The sequence below is a fragment of the Neolamprologus multifasciatus genome, chromosome 5 (genome assembly GCF_963576455.1).
Source record: "Neolamprologus multifasciatus chromosome 5, fNeoMul1.2, whole genome shotgun sequence".
Classification (NCBI taxonomy): domain Eukaryota; kingdom Metazoa; phylum Chordata; class Actinopteri; order Cichliformes; family Cichlidae; genus Neolamprologus; species Neolamprologus multifasciatus.
Genome location: NC_140443.1, coordinates 22,786,224 through 22,806,199, shown reverse-complemented (window position 1 = coordinate 22,806,199; position 19,976 = coordinate 22,786,224). Strand labels below are relative to the sequence as shown.

General features: G+C 42.6%; 1 protein-coding gene across 5 annotated transcripts in view; it reads right to left on the bottom strand.

Annotated features, from left to right (window-relative positions):
- Nucleotides 1-1,148: 1,148 nt before the first annotated feature.
- rargb (retinoic acid receptor, gamma b) overlaps nucleotides 1,149-19,976 on the bottom strand; it is a 49,504-nt gene continuing 30,676 nt past the window's right edge. For 4 of the 5 annotated variants that reach the window (XM_085160939.1, XM_085160940.1, XM_085160938.1 and 1 more), the window contains 7 exons: nucleotides 6,541-6,689; nucleotides 5,198-5,339; nucleotides 4,933-5,096; nucleotides 4,606-4,782; nucleotides 4,220-4,424; nucleotides 3,842-4,000; nucleotides 1,149-3,461 (listed from right to left, as the gene is read on the bottom strand). In XM_085160939.1, coding sequence (XP_085017065.1) covers nucleotides 3,142-3,461; nucleotides 3,842-4,000; nucleotides 4,220-4,424; nucleotides 4,606-4,782; nucleotides 4,933-5,096; nucleotides 5,198-5,339; nucleotides 6,541-6,689 — 1,316 coding nt within the window. In that variant the 3' untranslated portion in view covers nucleotides 1,149-3,141. Of the gene's footprint in view, nucleotides 3,462-3,841; nucleotides 4,001-4,219; nucleotides 4,425-4,605; nucleotides 4,783-4,932; nucleotides 5,097-5,197; nucleotides 5,340-6,540; nucleotides 6,690-17,635; nucleotides 18,321-19,976 lie in introns of those variants that run through there. The other variant, XM_085160941.1, reaches the window with a different exon arrangement.

Sequence of the window (19,976 nt, the reverse complement as noted above, 5' to 3'; positions counted from 1 at the left end):
TTTCCTAAAGTGACCCAGAAATGTGCAAAAATGTTCTTTGAAAACTTAATACCATTGTTCAGAAATGGTTGTACACCGATGCTGTTCCAGGTCGTATCTCTTCAGATAGATTTCAAGGTAGCACTTTATAATAGTGTCACAGTATTAAGTATAAGTATTAGTAAGCACTTAATTCATCATTTATCATTACCTCTCCTTAGTATGTCTTTGATAAATACAGATGTTTATCTATGTGTTACTGTTACACCATGTACAGCAATGACAGCTGTGTAGCTATATACAGCCTTCATTGCTACCACATCACTGCTAATAATAATCATAATAATTATATATTATAATGCCATGTAAATGATGACTTAAGCACTTCCTACCTTAATAAAACTTAGTAGTTTGACATTATTATAAATTGCTACCGATTTCAGATACACCACTGTGGCTAATATCAAGGAGAATGATGGTTATAGGGAACCTTGAAACTATGAAGCTGTGCATGACAGGGGTTACAGAGGTCAAGGGGGACCCTGACAGAGACAAACACCTGCTGGCTGTTGAAACAGTGAAGCAGAAGGACAACATAGGAGTGATCATCTATGTCGTGCATAAGGAACAGAGGTCAGAGGGTGACTTGACGCAGACTCCAAATCTGCAAAAATCAGTTCGATTCAGTTTATTCTGAGCTGAGATTAAAGTGAAAGCCAAACTAGATTAAAAGAGGAGTTGTGGGAAGTCATCAGGTCATTAAAGAGCCTGAACTGCCACTTCAGTGTGTGCAGGAAAAACGTATACCAGTCCTGCAGATGCAACATTTCCTACCGCTGCTTTCAGACTAGTTTATGACAAGCATTTTTTTAAATGTTGCATTAATCTTGACAATAACAGATTAGAACATACTTAAATCATTGTGGCTGTTATGTTTTCATGTCTCAAGTGAAACAGGACATGATATTGTGCGATAGCATGCGGAAAAATACTAGACGCTGATGGAAAAGCTAAAAATACACCATCCCTGCTCTTTAATGTCAGACACTTATTATCGGGCAATTCTTGGCCCAGGTCACACTGAAGTATGTGAGTGTTAAAAGATGAGTGGCTGCTTGGTTCAAAGATGTGTAAAGGGATTTCAAAGAAGATGACAAGTGGAGACGCTATAAGGTCTGAGAACAAAAAGAGCATTTATCAAAATACAAGAAACAACAAATAACAAATCACGAGCCCCCAAACAGCAAAATATAGTATTGACTTCTCATAAAAATGTAAAAACAAGAACATATCAACCCAGTTTTTGGATTTCCGTGTGTGTGAGTGCATGGATGTCAGAGCCATCAAAGCTATTTTGAGTCAAGTTGAATTAAAACTCATGAGGAACCTGAATCCCTGAACACGATAGAGACAACGACCTTAATAAAAACGGTAAGCATTGTAAATGTTTTGTCCAAATGTAACGTAAAATCCATATTTGATCTTTTTTAAATGCCGTACTCGTGTGTAGAGCTCTTTTTAAACTGCACCAGCTCAAATCCAGAAAAAACTAACAAGGTTTTAAAACAAATAAAAGAAGGAAAAAACTTGTTCCAAACTATCATGGTTATATGAAACAGAAATACTTTTAAATACCGAACAGTTTGAGTCAGGCTGGTCCAAGGTGTGTTCTGTCCTTTCCCACGGTTGTTTGGTTCTAAGGTTTTCACAATAAAACAGCAAAATTACCAAATTTAGGAGCAAACTTGGTGGGCCTTTCTTATTTAACACGCCTTCTGTCTTTATCAACATAGCGCACATGAGAACCCCACTCAGTCACTCAGTGCCTGTTTGTGTCGGACGGTTGTTGGCCAGAACTCGAGCAGTCCCAAAACAAGTGTACGTGCGAGGGATTTCTCCAACCTAAAGAAATTTTTTTTTTTTTCATTTTTAGTTGCAAAATCCATTTTATACACATTTACAGATGCTGATAATTGGACACTCACTCATGTGGATGATGGCAGTGATGTAACGTGTCTATTACACCACCCTGTTTACTGGGACACACTCACACGCTCACGCACACACATCTGAGGTTTCTGTGATGTAAACGGCTTTTAATGCTTGTGTTTGCTTGGCTGAGTCTTTGCTTTCCTTAAAACAACAGGAAGAAAATCTTATGGCTTAACTGTACCTGGTTGTTTGAACGAGTGCGTGTACTGAAAGTTTTAATGATTCCTAACCTGTGTGAAAGAAGAACGTCTGATGGAAAAGAAAAGAAATACTGTAAAAACAGGTGAAGCATGGCCCTGATCAACTGGAGATATGTTTTCCCGCATTTCTGACATTTTTATTATTTGGCCCACAAGCACCCGGGTTTGAATTAAAGCTGAAGTCCTCTTGCATTTCTTTCAGATTAGCCAATCACCAATCCTGAATGATCACACTTTGAGTTTGAGTCCTGCTCATGACTCCCATGACTCTTTAGCTATCGCTCTTTTTCCTTTTTGTTTTCCTCTTTTCTTCTGCTATTGCTTCACTGTCCGATAAAACTAACGCATACGATAAAAAGCACAAATGTCCAGTCAGATGCGAGGACTGAGTGTGAAAATATACACAAGAAAAAAAAAGCAACACGAGGTCCCACAAACAAACAAAAGACAAAACAGTAATGTGTACATGCTTATAAAAACCATACAATGAAAAAATAAGTAGCATATCTCTGAATAGTAATAAAAGTAATTCTGAGAAGACATCTGTGGAGTTCTGTCGCTGCAATGTACTCTTACCATCAATTTTATACAAAGCATAGCCCTTAATAGATAGGAGTGCTTTTTTTGTCTCTCAACAACTGTTTTTCCTGTCTTTGTGCGGACAAAACCTTTTTTTTTAATATATATATATATCTTTTAAACATTCTGGCACTGTGATTTTCTTTTTTAACTGTGCCCTCATCAATCCACTGAAATGTAGTGCTTTGCGTCTCCAATTCCTCACTTGCTACTATGAATTGAACACGTTTTCCTTTCAGTCAGTATGTACAGTATACACGGATATGTGCTGTGCGAAACGCCGTTTTAAGAGCTTTAATCTGTGAGGTTTCTACGAGCTGACGTTGCCCGGCGGCGGCGCTCGGCGAATCCGTGCGAGGCAGCGGTGTCGTCTTGTGTCTCTTTCTCTGTCTCACTGCGTCTTCCCTGACACGCCTTTCTTTTGCGCGCCTGCTGCCGCCTCCCCCCACGCCTCTCCGTCGCTTTCTGCCCCTCGCTCTTTCTCCTCGTCCCAATAGTCGTCCTCTTCCTCCTCCTCTTCTTCCTCGAAGGCTGACTCGTACGTGGCCTTGTCTTCTTGTTTGATGGCTTGAATGGCAGGGGGAGCAGCTGCGCCGCTGTCGCCCGAGTCGCTGCTGTCCTCGAAGGAGTCCGGGTTCTCCAGCATCTCCCTGATCAGGGGAGGCATGGGGCCGGGGATCTCTGTCTTTAGTGTGATGGCTCTTTCTGCACCTGCACACACATGGACGTTTATTTACTCGTAGGTATAAAGAAACAAAGAACGTCACATGCTAACAGACAGGTGTCATGTAATTTAAAGAAATCATTCAAACATGCACATATAGGTATATTCTGTCTGGCAGACCTTTCTTCCAAGCATGAATTTACAGTAATGTCTGATAAATGTTTCGAAATTGCTTTGAGGCAACATTTATTTAATTTAAGCCTAACAAGCAATAGGAGCCTAGTTTGAGACCAGCATCATCAGTCTTTTCCTAACCGCTAACTGCTTTGAGCCTGAGCCAATCTGAGCAAAAAATACAAATCTGAAAAGATATTTCAGTACTTATGCGTGTTGAGCTTTGACACTGAGATGAAAAAAACAAGCTAACCTTTGGTGCTGATTCCCCTGAGGTCTGTGACTTTCATCAGCATTCGGGGAAACATGTGAGGCTTGTTCGGGCGTCTGCGTCGGGTGTAGATCTTCAGGGCCTCTAGCAGCGGTTCCTGCAGCTTGTCCACCTTCTCCGGCTCTTCCAAGTCCATACGGTCTAGGAGTGAAGTGAAGAGAGCGGACACAGCAAAACAATGACAAGAAGCGAGACACTGTTACAGCCTTCATGCTACCGACTGACTGCTAAACTGTGACCGTACACTGATGTCTCTTCCTTTCCATCAATAATTCCACGACTGCAAACGGACACGATGCAAGCGGACACGATGCAAACGGACACGATGCAAACAGACGCCGAACAATGACCCAAGTTTACCTCCGCAGATGAGACAGATGGCGCTGAGCAGCCCCGTCTCGGTGTCGTCCATCTCCAAAGGCAGCAGCTGACCGGCAAAGGCAAACACCAGGTCTGTGAGTGGGCCAAAGCCGGCGTTATGCATCTGGGTCCTGTTTAGAGTCAGGCCATCTGAGAAGGTCATCGTGTCCTGCTCTGGTGTGTAGCGAGTGCATATCCTTAGCATCTAAGCAGGGGAAGAATATGATGAGGCATAAACCAGAAATTTCTAGACAGAAGTTCACGTTGAAATTATTTCACGGGAGCTGTTCAGAATCACAAAGCAGCGTGACAAATAGAGAATAGCTTAGGGATGTGGAGGTGTAGTCGATTAAAGGGGAGGAGTAATAGGAACGTGGCGCTAGTACCAGGATGTCCAGACATGCAGATTTGAGGAGGGTGATCTGGTCAGCGATGGTGAGCGTAGTGAAGCCTGGTAGCCGCTTGGCAAACTCCACAATCTTTATAATGCACTTAGTGGAGAGCTCACTGAACTTATCCCATAGGCCCAAGTCCAGCTGCACTCTGTGGTCAGCACTTGAATTCTGGGAGAGAGAAAGAGGGACACTTTTTTTTTTCTTTCTGTGTGACTGTGCAAACTCCACATAGTGTTTGTCCTTCCTGCAAAGCGGTGAGCTTAAGCTTGAGCGAGTGTCGAGAAGTGGATGCAATTATGTGCTAAAAAAAAGACTCACTGTGGTGTATTTTCCTAGTTGGCACAGAGACGGGAAGGTCTCTTGGTGAGCTTTGCTGACTTTGTTGACCAGCTCCTCCAGTTCTCCACTTAGCTCGTAGTTCTCGGGCAGCACCACTTCCTCCTTCACGTCCTTCTTCTTTTTGTTCCTGTCGTTACGCACCGCTACCGGGAAACACGTGCACGAGATGAGGAAAAGACACAACTCCTTTTGCTTTTTCCTCGATAGCGACACACCGACAGCCCGTAATATCTGAGACGCTTACCTTCTTTGGACATGCCGACCTCAAAGCACTTCTGCAGCCGACAGTACTGGCAGCGGTTGCGGGTAACTTTGTTGATCTGACAGTTTTTGTCTCTGTGGCACGTATACACCATGTTCTTTTGAATGCTGCGCCTGAAAAAACCCTAAAACAGACACAGGAAAATGTCTTGGACATGGATGCCACAAAATAAATACATAAAAAAAAGCTACTGTTGTTAGTCAGGATTTGATACTATTTAGTAGATCAGTGCAAAGACTGCCTAAATAATTTAATCTTCTGATGTCACAGAACTATAGCAGATATCAATCCCAAGTAGACGCTGAAAGAAAAACTGGCACATGTATATTTCATGATTGCTTTTTTGCTAAAGCCCATCAGAATTTAGAAAATCCCACGACATCGACACAGGCAAGAAAATCTGGCTTCTCAGTTGAACTACACTTTTCAAATGAACACCGTGTCACAGCAGCCAGCAGCATTAAAAAGCAGGAGAGCCTAAAGCATTAACCAGCCAACTTCATACTGTAGGTGGCTACATGAGTTAGCTGATACAACGGGAAGGTGGGCAGTGGAGCGGTGCATCAGTCATCTCACATCAACAAGGCTCTAGGTCGGTGAACTGAGTTGAGGTGATTCTGGATGTGTTAGTGTGACGGTAAGTGTTTAATAAGCAGTGATTACAGGGTGTGGAACCGTGAGAGGTAGCCAAGGGTAAAAGAAATAAATTGTCAGAATGTAGTTGTATGTGTCATAGTGCTATGGGACCTGGACTGGTTTTCTACTCTATTTGAGCGCTCAAAGCTCTTTAAACAACATGTTTCATTCCCACAAGCACTTTTTTGTTCTGACTCTAAGTTCTTTCACACTCTGGTTAACACATTTGGAGCAACTTGGGATTCAGTATCTTGCCAAAAATACTTAGGCAAGCAGTCTGGAGCAGCCAGGGATCAAACCACCAACTGTCCAGTTAGTGGATGACTTGCTCTACCTCCTGAGCCACAGCTACCACAAGAGTAATGGCTCAAACAGCACAGCACTGTGGAGCAGCAATTGTTATCAGACCACTGGAGCAGATATCTTGTTTCACTTGAAACATGTTCTGAAAACATTTTTAGGTTATACTTACTTATAGCCAAAATAAGCCATTTGCCTGTCACAAACAGCAGCACACTGTTCATTTGTAGCTTTAATCATGTGCAGTTACGTATGGATACACTAGAGGGCAGCTCAGCGACAGCAAGCACATCTCTGTGCACATCTGTCTGCCTTTCTTTTCAGGGGACCTCAGCTGTTCACATTACACATGTCCTGTAAACTCCTCGTGTATCTCCAACTTCATTTACCTTGCAGCCCTCACAGGAGCTCACTCCATAGTGATAACCAGATGACTTGTCCTGGCACACGAAGCACGGCTTATAAACGCGAGGAGGAGGAGGCGGCGAAGGAGAGCTTGGCACCATCTCCTCCGAACTGGTGCTCTGGGTCTCCACGGCTGCGGAAAAAGCACAGAATGGAGAAACAGTTGAGTACTCTTATGAATTCAGAGCATCTTGTTTATATTTATTCTTAAAGTCTTTGAAACTTTGATGAAAGCTAATACAAAGTGATTAACAGAAAGAGTGGTCAGCAAACAACCCCCCCCAACCCCACGCAGGCCACCCCTCGGAGCCAGAAGGCAAGCTCAAAGGCAGACATTTTTAAGAGAAAAGGGAGGAGGGGTGGCACTGCTGACTGACAGGGACTTAAAAGAGACACAATTAGCTGATGGCCAGATGGCCCTGCTGATAAAAATCTGATTGGCAGCTGAGATTTGATTGGCTTTTCCATTTACTGGTGAGTGTGGGGGGAGGTGAGATACCGCTGTTGAATTTTTGACTGGCATCTGAATTTTGTGTGTTTGTGTGTGTGTGTGTACGAGTGTGTGTAAGCTCCCATTTTTATTTGAAAGGTCGTCCCTAGCCCCATGTGAACAAACAGAGATGAGATGTTTATGAGACTCTGCTGTCTCCTTATGTTCCTTCTCACTGTCGCGCTAAAGAAAACTGCACACTGTATAACACCATATGCTGACCCCAGGCAATGCCATTCCTCTGCCGCATGTGAAAACGCTCAAAACAAATGATACAAAATGGATACAATGACGCGTTTAATCAGCCGCGCCTCCTCGCGCTGCAGTCAGAGAGCAAAACTGCAACACGCCTGGTACGCATTTAAAGGCGACGACTACGAAACAAGCAGATTCCTTTCGAACGTGCCTTTCAACTTTCACCTTCACTCACCCCAACTTCACCTCTCTCTGCCCATTCCCACCCCCACTCTCTTGTTTCCTGGCCCTAAATTCCTCAGTGCAGGGCCGGACAGGGTTAATAGTAGCCCAGGCTCATAAGCATGCCTATAAACGTGTGTCTCGGATGGGAAGGAGGCCCCCAGCCAGGGTGACGGCCTCTTTATTGGGATCCAGTCACCTTGCGGCAGCTATTCACATCAAACAGCTCCATCCTTGGATCCCTTCCTAGTAAAAATAAAGAATCTGGGTCAAAAACCCAAAGTCACAGCCCCTCCTGTCACCTTTTCGATGGGTAGCACAGGACGAACCAAATGTCTTGCCCCAACCCAAACACTGCAACCCCAACCTGAACCCCCCGCTCTGTCATTAACAAGAGCGGTAAGGTTTCAAAAAACAGAGGGGCAAAGGCACAAAGGAATAATCTAATAAAAGTAGAGGAAAAAATTAAAAGAGAAAGAAAGAGGAGGGGGAAAGGAGGTGAGCTTCAGGACAGAAACTTCCCAGTGGCCGAGTGGTTAAATGAAATCCTGACTATTTAACTTTGACCTTGACTGAAGAAAGTATTGCTAACTAGAGGAGCTCACGAATGTGTTCGACACGGTGTTATTTAAAAAGTGACCACTCAGCGTGCCATTAATCACTTTGGTGAATTTGGAGCGGTGGTGTGATGTTCTGCATGGTTTTGCCACTGTTATATGGAAGTGTGTCATCAGTCAGTAGACAAGTGTGTAAGAGTCTCTTTCAGTAACACAATGAATCTGACGTGGAAATACAAAGCACACCAACCAGAATCACTGCACACTACCAGATCTCATCCGTTCAACATTATTACTGTTAGTACTGTTAATTGTTTATGTAAATACAGGTTTGCAGGTCTCTTTAACACACTGTATCTTCACACACTGCTGTGACTCGTTAGTCCCTTTTCTTAAAAAGAAAAGATCACAAATGAGGCAGGCAGTATTCATTCTGTATTTTTTTCACCTCTGTGTGTTGCTCTGATGTGTCGGATTTTTTATTGTTACTAAAAAAATGATTCAGTGACTTTTTTTTCAGCTTTGTACTCAGTGATCTTGACTTCTTTTATGTGAAGAAATTGTGAAAACATATTTTCTTTGAGCACACTCTGCACATCTCCCTGCACATTTGTATTCACTGCACTCACGGCTGATAGACTTGTGGGAATTGTAAATGAAAGAATGAAAGAAAAAGGTTTGCTGTGTACTTTCTGTGTGTGTTCCCAACCTGCTTTAAACTCTTAGCGTGTGAAACTACACATAGATTTTGAACCCAACGAGAGGAAAACACAGTAGAAAATGCAATAGATGCAATAACAGCACGAATGATTTTCTCTCAGGTGTTGATTGAAAGAAATCGTTTAACTTTAGTTGGAAGTTATGATTGAAAAAACTTTCTTTGGGATATAATATCAGCTCGATGTTAAAGAGGCATGAGAAGTGAATCACGTCAGGTTTTTTTTTGCATAGTTTAAGAAATGAGATCGATTGTACTGGATGTACTGGTGAGCACAGCGGTATTATCAGAACCATCCGAAATACACAAGTGGTTATCAAAAGCTTACAAGAGCAGATTCTCTGTTGTGACGGAGTTTAAAGCCAGAAAGGAAAAACCTCACCAATATCGTGGAAAACCACTTTCTCCAAAACTAACAGAGAGGTATAGGCAGAGACTGATCTAAAGTTTGACGAATAAGAAAGGTCAAGATTTCTTTTCTTAATGAGAAGGCATACAATTGCATGTTTAAAGTAGGCTGGCACCCTCTATGAGACTAAATAAGTATTTAGAGTTGTTAAAATAAATGGACCATTTACAGACGAAGGGGGATGATAACATGTTGTTGGGGCGGTAAGTGAAACGGGCTCACAGTTATGAAAAACAGCCGTTAAGGTAAGAGTGGGTGACTCATTATTGTAGCATTAGTTCTGAGAAGTGAGATCTTATCAAGAGGAATATTTAGAAAGCTGTCACAGTGCAGGAGAGATACTTGGAAAGACAAAGGTAATGGGGTTAAGAATCGGTTGTCTTGTTTTGATTTGATGCTATATTAATAAAACCGAATTGAACCGAAGACGATTCTACTGGCACGAGTAGAAATCAGGTCTCGAGGCCTCGGCAGTCTCCTGATATTTGTTTGGAAAATGTCTTAAAATTTCATAAAACACTTGCAGTTTGTTCTTTTTCCACTTCCTTTCTGTTCTCCTGTTGTCTGAGTGCCCAAGTAGACTCAACTACCATTTTCCTTCTTTCTAAAATTTTCCATTCAACGATAAATAGCAACGAAACATAAACCAGCAGAGACAAAAAGTTAAAAAATGTAACAAATTATAGGCTTACTAAAGTCTGCAAGTGTCTTTTAAAGAAACTGTTACGGTTGAATTGTCTTTAAAACCCAGTGATGTTGTGGGTTCAGCAGACCCACAAACAATGGGGTAGGTACCAAAAGCTCGAACGCTTACAAGCGGGAATTTTTGTGCTGTCGACTTCTTTGTTCTGTAATACATAAATTAACTAAAATGAATGAAACATTGTATTATGTTTACACTGCAAAACAGTAAGTCAGAAATAAAACAGGATGTATAAATTACTGATTGTTTGTATGTCTTACTCACTAAACAAGGTTTTTAAAAATTATGTTTAAATTAGCAGCCAATAGTTATTAATGGTTGGATTCTGATATGTGATGAATAATAAGTTCCTAGTTCCTGCTTTTTATGGGCAGATAAATAAAGGATATATATTTCAAATATGAATGTATACGGAGACACAAGGATTTTGAGATAAAAAAAGACGGGTGCTTTGCACTGCTGCATACAGTAACAATGAATAAACATGAGGATTCACTTTGCATTGTCTTCTGTGTGACTTTAAGAACGTCTCAACGTGCAGCTTCCAGCTTTTTCATCTGCATGGATTTGCTGCTTCTCTTCTTCCAATGCAAACTAAATGGAAAATCTAGAAAAGAGCAACTTGGGATTCGGGGTTATTGTGACAGACACACAATAGCAGCTATTGTATTTGTAAAAAATGATTTCATATGTATTCACCCAGGTCAGAAAACCAGACTAGTGACAATAGTCTCTTTCTGCTTGCTTTCCTCTCAAAAGAAAAGGCTGCAGATAATTACTTCTAAAGCAACAGATACAAGAATTTGAGTTTCTGGGTGTTTTTTGTAATAGTGTGCGTTCAATTTGGGTTATTAGAGCAAAGGTGTGGAGAGTGTGGAGTGAAGGAGTCGGCGCTGGATGAGTGGTGCTGCAACCCGATCGCTGTTTTCTGTTATATAGTAACACTGTCAATGTAAAAGTGGCCTTGAGAGAACCAGTGGAAAAACAGCTCCCATTGAAACGGAGAAGCTGCATCTGGCGCCAGGAGAGAGGTAGTGACTGACAGTGTCTGAAGGTGGTGAGAGCAGGTGAGGAGGGACGTGACTCAGAGACACATGACGGAGGGAGACAGGGCGAGAGACACTCGGCTGAAGGCGGCAAGAGAGGGAGGGGGAGTGGGGGTTTTACCTGGCGTGGAGAAAGAAGGAGAGGAGCCAAAAACTGTCGGCAGCTGTCATCACCCTGAACTGAGCTCAGCCTCAGAGCTTTGGCTTGGGAAAAAGAAAAAAAAATCCCTCTCTCTTCTTAACCTGCAACTCACCCCCGAGTATGTCACAACATCAATCAGCACTCCGCTCCGCTGCTGGACTCAAAAGGCACGACACGCCTCGTGTGAATCAGCTTAATCAGCTGCTGTAACGCAACTACTGCACAGAGATTCACATGCAATAAAAAACGATAAATATAACCTGTCATATGACATATTTCACACTGTAGCTTATCGCTGTGAACAGGAGAGCCATTAAACTAAACTTCATCTACTCACAGCCAGGCTACAACACAATTCGACCCCTGTCTTCTGCAGACTGCGTCGCACTACAATATTCCTCCTTCACATGTCTTTTCCATCTTCCTCCTTTCCTGTTTTCTCAGTGTTTGTTGTCAGATCAGCACATCTCTGTTTAGACAACAGCAGCCGCTCTTCTTTATCAGCTCTGATGCCTGAGAGTCAGAGCTCAGGAATCAACATATCACTCCTGAGAAGTTTACTAGAGCTACGCTGTCAAACTATCTTCTGACCAGCATGGCTTTAAAAACACAGGGGGAAAAAGGAAAAGAAAAGCTTAATCGGGTTTTAGCTGTTTAAGTGAACAGATTTTACAGCAGGAAGTGATAAAATCCTTCAGATGTGAGTTAAACTGCAACAATAGTAACTGCTTTGTTTGTGGAATTTCTTTTTCACCACTCATAATTAGCTTTTTACTTATTTGTGTGTGTGTGTGTGTGTGTGTGGGGGGGGGGTTCCTGCTTTTCCTCTGTGCACTGAATTTTCTGGAAAACATAAAAAAATGTGCCAACTGGCTGAATTTTAAGGGAATCAATTTTCTTGTAATAGATTATTGTAGACTGTTCTATTTTGCTGTTCGCCCTGCTGTACCACAATAATTTCCTTTGTGGGGTCAATAAAGTATGTATGTATGTATTTATTTTATTTCTGCCCTAACCATTCTGTATTAACAGCTACATGTAAATGAAAACAAAGTAACCACATGCTGAAGCAGCTTAAATAAAAACAATCGCACATAAAGAGTAAAAGTGACACTGCAGCCGTTCCTTGTGTGTGGTACATGCCCTGTAGGACCTGCAGCCTGGCTCAGCCGGCCTCCATCACACGTCTCATTGAACTCGACTTTGTCCTGAGGGCTCCGGCGAGCCTCGCATCTTTCTTGAAATGGGAGGTAAAGCAAAGCATGTGTAAACTTTAATAATTCCTATACTGTTGTTTGCGAGCCAAATCGGAATTCAGGGAAACAGTGACTCAGTTTACAGGAGATTCAAATTCGTAACCTAACCAAAAAAAATTTTTTTTCTCCTCCAGCCGTTGAAATTTTTAATTTCGATAACAAATGTAGCTTTTACATAACTTCTCGCCAAACAAAATGTTCAGCAGCGTGCTGTGGAATGTGCATGTACACGCGAATGTGTGTGCGTGTGTGGGCTGCTGCACAAGTCCAGGGGTCAGTTGGACAGTGAGCGATGGTTTTCCGTGTGACTTGGAGTGCAACAACACTCGCAAACATGGCGAGAGGAGGGAGCGAGGGAGGAAATGCTGCCATAAATGTCCTTTATTATTAAATAGTTTGCAACGCAGTCATAAAAAACTCACAAAACTGATGACTTTTTTTTTTTTTTTTAAATCTGTATTTCATACTAAACTGTATTAAGAGCAGCAACAGAGGTGGTGGTGGGGAGATTTGGGGGAGGGGGGGTTCAACCGCAAATATGCTGAGCAAGTAATTACCACGACAGCAGGGAGGAGACGGGGGAGATCTCAGTGACAATCCCTTTCATCAGCTGTTCTAAGTTCAATACCATTGCCCCCCTCCTCCTCTTCCCGAGGCCCTCACTAATAACCCTCTTCCCCCCTGTGTCCTCTCCTGCCTTCCTGCCCTGGCAGGAGGAGGAGTCCTTCCTGTCACTGGCAGTGCCTTTTTAAAGGAAGGGCTGTGAAAACCAGGCTACTGTCCAGGAGATGGCTCCATAAAAACTGCACCAAACACTAAAAAGGAGGCACACAAGCAAACACAGAGGCAACGGTGCACAAAGGCACACACACACACACACACACACACATTTGCACAAACTCGCTTACAAAAACAGAAACCAAACCCTCCATCCTCGCGAACCCTTGCACTGTTGTAAAGCGTTCCAGAGCCTCAGTACAAACATGGCCCCGAAAGAAGATAATCTGCACTTCTCACACTTCACGCCAACAAAGTAATAACGCAAGGGAAGGTTTCAGAACAAAACCTGGAAAACAGCAGTCTTGTAATCATTTGTTGTTCTTGTGTTCACGGTCAAGGAGTTTGTCTTTGTCGCCACGGCGTGTGAGTGTGTGTGTGTGTGGGGAGGGTGCATTTATGGGGCAGGTTGTTAAATTCAAGTTTGTCCCTTTTGTCCCTCTCTTCCTTTTTTTTTTTTTTTTTTTAAATAACACCCAATAAACCAAGCTTTATATTTTCCCACCTCCCCTGCTTTTGGATCTCACTCCACAGTCGGCTTCCACCTTTGGGCACCTTAAATGCAAAACTGAGACCAGCACAGTTTCTCAAACACATTCTCTTTTGCTAATCTCAGCACACACACGCACATGCATGTGTGGTAGTATAATGTAAAAGAATGTAAATGAAATGAAATACTGTAGGACATTAATAATTCTGAATCATTTAGGCATGGAGATAATGGGGTGAAAGCTGGAACGCCACGACTGGAGACAAGTTTGAGCATGACTCCGCTGGACCTCACAAGAAGTTGGCCTCGAGCTGGAACAATCACTAATCAGAAGAACTGGATTCAAAGCTTTCATTAAACTACAGCAAAAAGAATAAGCCTTCCCCACATGAATCACACCTAACATTTGCCACGTCTGGAGGTTTCAAAATCAAAAGCAATTACACTAAATTTGCATGCAAACTGTTGCCTAATTACTCAAAGTAATCAGACTGGAGATATAATCTTATTAGGACACTTACACGAGTCAAAGCAATGAAATAATCTGTCAGGTTACATTGATTTTATTTCACCAGCGAAAGCGATGGGAGAGGCAACTCTATTAAAAGACGGAAAGTTGGCATATTGTTTTACTAGCTGGGAAAGTAATCTGAACCTAACCCACTAGTGGCCACTTCATTCTACACAAAAAATGTGTGGTCATATTAAAAAAAATCTGAAACACAATAATATCGCCTAAAGCAGGAATGTCACACTCATTTTACATCATGAGTCACATACAAGCTCGATCTTAAGTGGGGATGAGTAACACTTTCTGTCAGTAAACCAAATATTTAATATCTGAAATTCTATCTTAAAATGTCTTTTAAACCAAGAGAAAGCAATTTCAACTGCACGTCTCAGTTTTTTTCTGCAATTTAGCAAATGTGTAAAATTACAGAAAACACTGCCCATACTGTCGCATATTTATCAAACAAGAAGTTTTGGTTGATTCAAATCAAAAAATCAGGAACTTTTCTGTCATTAAACTCTTTATATTATAATTTGACTACTTTGGTGTAACATAAATGGCTCTTTAGCTGTAAAACAAAATACTAAAAACAGCTACAATTTAAAATAAAGTTTAAAGTCCTTTATTTATACCCTCCTTCATATTTTCCAAAGCTGTCCAGCCGCCTGGATTAGAGTTTTTGCCAGACCGACTGTGGCCCCTGGGCCATATGTTTGACACCCCTGACTAGATAACAATCAGCTATATATAAACACAACACATGTAGCTGATGTAGTCAGGTTATTATTAAACTGCAGCACACGTTCATCACAATTAAAAGAATCCGTTTTCTTCCAGCGGATATACATATACACACATATACTGAACTTGTGTTTACACATCAGCTGCTCTGTTTCCTGCTAAAAGCAACAGTGGAGACAGAACGCGGAGCTCCAGAGAAAAAGACTACTTCACACACACGACCAAACTGTATGAGAAACAAGTGACACTGCTGTGAGTGCAGCCAACATAAATATCTAAGTCCTTCTACTCCAATAAAGACACACAGTAAAACCTTTTTTATCTCGTGATTTAAGCACAAATCTCGTCTGTCTATAACAGCATCTTCCAGCTGTATCATAGTTAGCTTTGCTTCTTCAGCGTGATGATACAATGGCCCGTTGTTAAAGCAGCTTTGAAGAGCCTGATCTCAAAGAGGAGAAGATGCCAAGCAAAAACGGGGATTACTACTGAAGGAAGAGAAGACCGTTTCCCCTCAAGGCTCTAAACACCAGGACACAAAGGGCAGCAGTGGGTTTAATCCCAACATCTAACTTCATCCTGCCACTCCTCTCTCACCCCGCTTCGCTTTTAAGTCCCCATGCCCCCTACACACCACCTAATCTCTTAATTGGGCCTTTTATAATTGTAATTGAGTCATTAAAAGCTCTTGGTTACACAACACGAGGCCCGTAAGCTGATCCATGTATGGGCAAAAGAATAAACACACTTTACTGCTGGGAAGAACACGCAACTACTGGAAGAAAAGGGAGATCTTCAAAAGAGGAGGAAAAACCCCCAAATGTCACACCGCACAAGAGGCAGTGACAGAGAGAGCAGACAGTCTCAGGCATGTCCCCGCTCCATTTAATACCTCCTGACGTTGAAACAAAGGAAGGCAAAGAGGTGCTGAACTGCCTCGCAAAAAAAACGCAGGAAAAGATGACCCAGCCCCCCCCCCTATACATACACACACACACACACACACACACACACACACACACACACAGAGAAGACAGGGAGGCCAAAATGCCCTCAGGAATTTAGCGCCATAATGTCCAACAGAACATGTTCACCCAAAGAAATGCTGAAAAAGAAAAAGCATTCACTTGTTCTCTTTCTAATCAGCTCCAAAGATATGCCATGCACCAGTTTATAGAAAAGTAAGAAAAAAAATATCAAAATCATGTCAGACTCACAATAGATCCTGAGATGTTGAAATGAGCCATGGCTTTGGAAAATAGTAAAATAAAAACCAAACTCAAGTTCCTGAACCTATTTTTGCAACTGAGATGATACAAAATGTCAAATCTTGCAGAAAAAAAAAAACAAGAAATGCAAATGCAAAAAACAGCAAAACCTACAATTTATTAAATAATAAGCAAGTGAGCATAAACATGACACTTTATGAGATACATGCAATCACTTTCTCTGTGAATCAAAACATTAATCAGTCAAAGAAACTGTCAATCATTTTCTCTCAATTAATGAATCAATCAGTTAGTGATGCTTAAGTGAGCACTCTTCTAGTTCTTTCACGCTGTTTTTACCAGACAATTTGGCTGATGCTAGTTCGAGCAGCCTGTATAACTTAAAAAAAAGAAAGAAAAAGAAACTAAAAATACATTGTATGCAGTTAAATAACGATGATTAATGAACATTTGCGGACATTTGTCTTTCAGTGTGGCATCTGGCAAAGCTCCGCGGCGAGTTGAAACAGGCCCTGCTGTGGTGTTTGTCATCCTGACTGCTCATCCATCATCATTAGCGAGCACTGCGGGCTCGACAGGGTTTGATGCGCTGGTATCTAAATAATTACTGAAGATAAATAGGCTCAAGGTGCTCGGTGGGGACATCTCAAATCGCGTCAGAAAAGTTTCAGCTCGGCGACGCGCCCGACTGCACTTCAAGTCGAGCTCCTATAAACGTTTGTTTTTTTCCAAGTCACCCAGCCAAGTGTAATCTGAGAGTCTGAAAATGGGCTCCGCGACAGTTACAAAAGGTGGCCTCGTTATTTTATGAGATAAAGCAATTTTTTTCCGCATTTGTATAACTGTGTAACTGTGTGGTGAGTGCATTGTACCTCAATGTGTGATGCAATTTTTGGTCAAACGTCAAAAGAATGTGTAACCTGTGGAGTTGAGAAACAGTGACTGATAGCATGTCAAGCCATCCAACATCTATCTTTTAATAACTGTGCTTCTCATTTCTGCAGAACGCTGCTAAAATTCACATTTTTCTTTAACTGCTCCTGCATCAGTGCTCGCTCAGATCAAATCTTTTTAAAAGTGAAAAACCTCTCTGATAAAATATGTCTCCCTACTTATCTTTATTTATCTTCTGTAAATGATCCGTTTCTAACTAACTGAGGCTCTGTGTTTGGGTTTGTTCGCCTGATTGCAACCATGTGATTTCGAGGCCCATTTGCCTTCGATCTGTCAGTGCAGCATTCGGCTCAGACGTTGGCGCTTGTTGTTTTCTGGACACATCGGCGGGTTAAGTCCCTGCATTGTTTGAAAGAGCTGTCAATCATGTGAAGTCATTCATAAGGAAAACAAACACCCTGATGTATAAATACACTCCCCAACTCACTCGCTCACACTCACAAAGCACGCTAAGCACATAAACAAACACACTGCAGGGTGAGAATGGGTACACATAATCGAAAGGAATCTGACTCTTCCTGTGGAGAGAGCTCCGTGATAACAAAACCAGGGCTCTGATAAGAACACACACACACACACATACACACACACACACAGCTGCTCTTTTTTACAGTCTGACGGACAGGACAGAGTACTCACACTGAACACTGCTTGTCCCAGCCCAGGCAAAAGGGTCCAGCCCGGAGAAGTAAGGGGTGGCCTTGCTGAGCATGCAGGAGCCTTGCCTGGACACATCGAAGAGGGGCCGAGGGGCCAGCCCCAGAGCCTCCATGCAGTCGAACATGTTTCTTTGCTATTGAGGATATCTCAAAGTAACTTAATGCCCTGAGTGGTCCAGGTGTTCCCTGTCTGTCTATCTGCCTGTCTTTGACCCTGCCACTGCCCCCCCCTCCTCTGCCTGGCTGTCCTGTCTTTCCAAAGTCCTCTACATGGACAAACTCCCCTCTTTCTGTTTTAGTTTTTTCCCCCTCTTCACCTTATCACCGTTCTACAAGTCGAGCTGCTTCTACCCCCTCTGCTCCCAGATCACTTGCTCGCCTCCCCTGCTGTAACTGATCTCAGTTCCCCTCTTGCTGGCTCTCTGGGCCTCTCACACTCCGCTGCAGTCACGGCCAACTATCTGAGCGGCTCTCCCAGTACTGAGAAAAAAGGGGGGGTGTGGTTAAGGAAGAAGAAAGAGGAGGGACAAAACAACACGAGGAGGCGTGTACCTGCTTTCCCCAACTGGCCACACAACAGTCCCTCTCTCCTGGGCTCTTTTCTCCTTCAACTTTTCAAACTCACCTCTTTATAATTCATATGTAACGAATGAAAACAAACACTCCTCTCCCCCCCCCCCCCCCCCCCCCCCCCCCATTCTCTCCCTACGCTGCGCTAGCTCCTTTCTCCGCATTAACTTTGTTTTTGTTTCACCACAGCAGGGAAGAAATAGCTTCTCACGCAAACATCTCGGTCAACTTTAGCAAAATAGAAAAAACTTTAAAAAACAAAAATCTTCTCCTACTTGGCAGAGTGTGAAGCACAGCGTTGTTGTTTGCTTGTTTTCACGGTGCTCTCAAACCCCACAGCAACACAGGGACGTGGCCCCAGACACACACTTAATGCCAGTAATATCCCTAAAATTAAAAACCTATTACAAAAGGTTGCTTTGGGAATATTTACTGTGATTTTTTTAAAATTCTGTTTTCTATAAATTTGTATAGAAAGAATGCAGCAGAAAAGAAACCTACTAAATCAAACAGATCACATGCAATATTTTTTTTTTAAGTTACACGGACATAACTGTGTAATTACATATGGAGGAACAAAAATAGAATCCAAGACATGAGTGAGTCATTATTAAAAGGAATTTCATTTGTGCAGATGGTCTACTGTGTACGACGACCGGCAGTTGCAACTAATCACAATTAATTAAACACAAATAAACATCGTGTCACTTTTGCCAACAGCTGGTGCCAAATCACGTCATTCTTTCCAGAAAGCCTGTATAAGAACTCACGATCAGACGATCATGTGTAATTTATGGATTTATAAAATACTGCCTCACAGACAACAAAGAGAGACTTTTCACCCGAAAGTTTATGAATAATCCATCCATGGTCGGCAACCTGATGGGCTCTTTTTTTTTTGGTTCAAATGGTTCAATACATAAATAATTCACTTTTTTCTCCCCAACTTTCTCATGCTGCACAAAGTTTTGACCGCCTTTTTAAGGTGTCTCTTTCGCTACTAATTTGTTGCACGTGCAGCCGCAATTAAAATCTTCTGCGTTGATTCAAATGGATTCAGTCATCCTCCCTCCCCGAGCGTGCTGGATGCTTGAAGTGCGGCTCAGCTGCAGGCGAACCGCGCTGGCCCAAAGTCTAGATAGTTTGTATACGAGACACACTCACCCTCCTCCCTCCTCTCGCTCTCCTCCTCCCTTTCCTTCCCTCGTTCAAGAGGGATGAACTCTGGAAGAAACCCCCACTGGGGCTCTAACACCCCCCACACACACTTCATACACACACACGCATGTGCACATGCAGGCGTACACGCCTGCACACTGACTTTCCAACAGCCTGTGGCTTTGAACACTTCATATTCCTCTCGCGTATTACAATTCTCTTCTTTCTTTGTTTTCCCCCTGCTTTTTTGTTTATTTTGCTCTCAACATCCCGAACCCATTCTTCCTCATTTTTTTAACTTTATATAATATTTTGAAAACACCATACACAATCTCTGCCAATTTTAGCATATTAACTTTTATATTCATCTCGCCCCTTACCCCTCTAGCCATCCCCTTGGTCTTGGCCAAGCTGTGCACACAAGCACACACCCGCTCACTACGATGCACTGTGGGGAGCGTAGCTGCACAAGCCCGCTGAACTCTCTCCACACCTTGAGACAATTACCCTCCCTGCCTTGCAGCACCCTGCCCCCTGTTGCTGCTTTGAGGAGAGAAGCACACAAATGAACGGGGGGGGGGGGGGGGGGGATG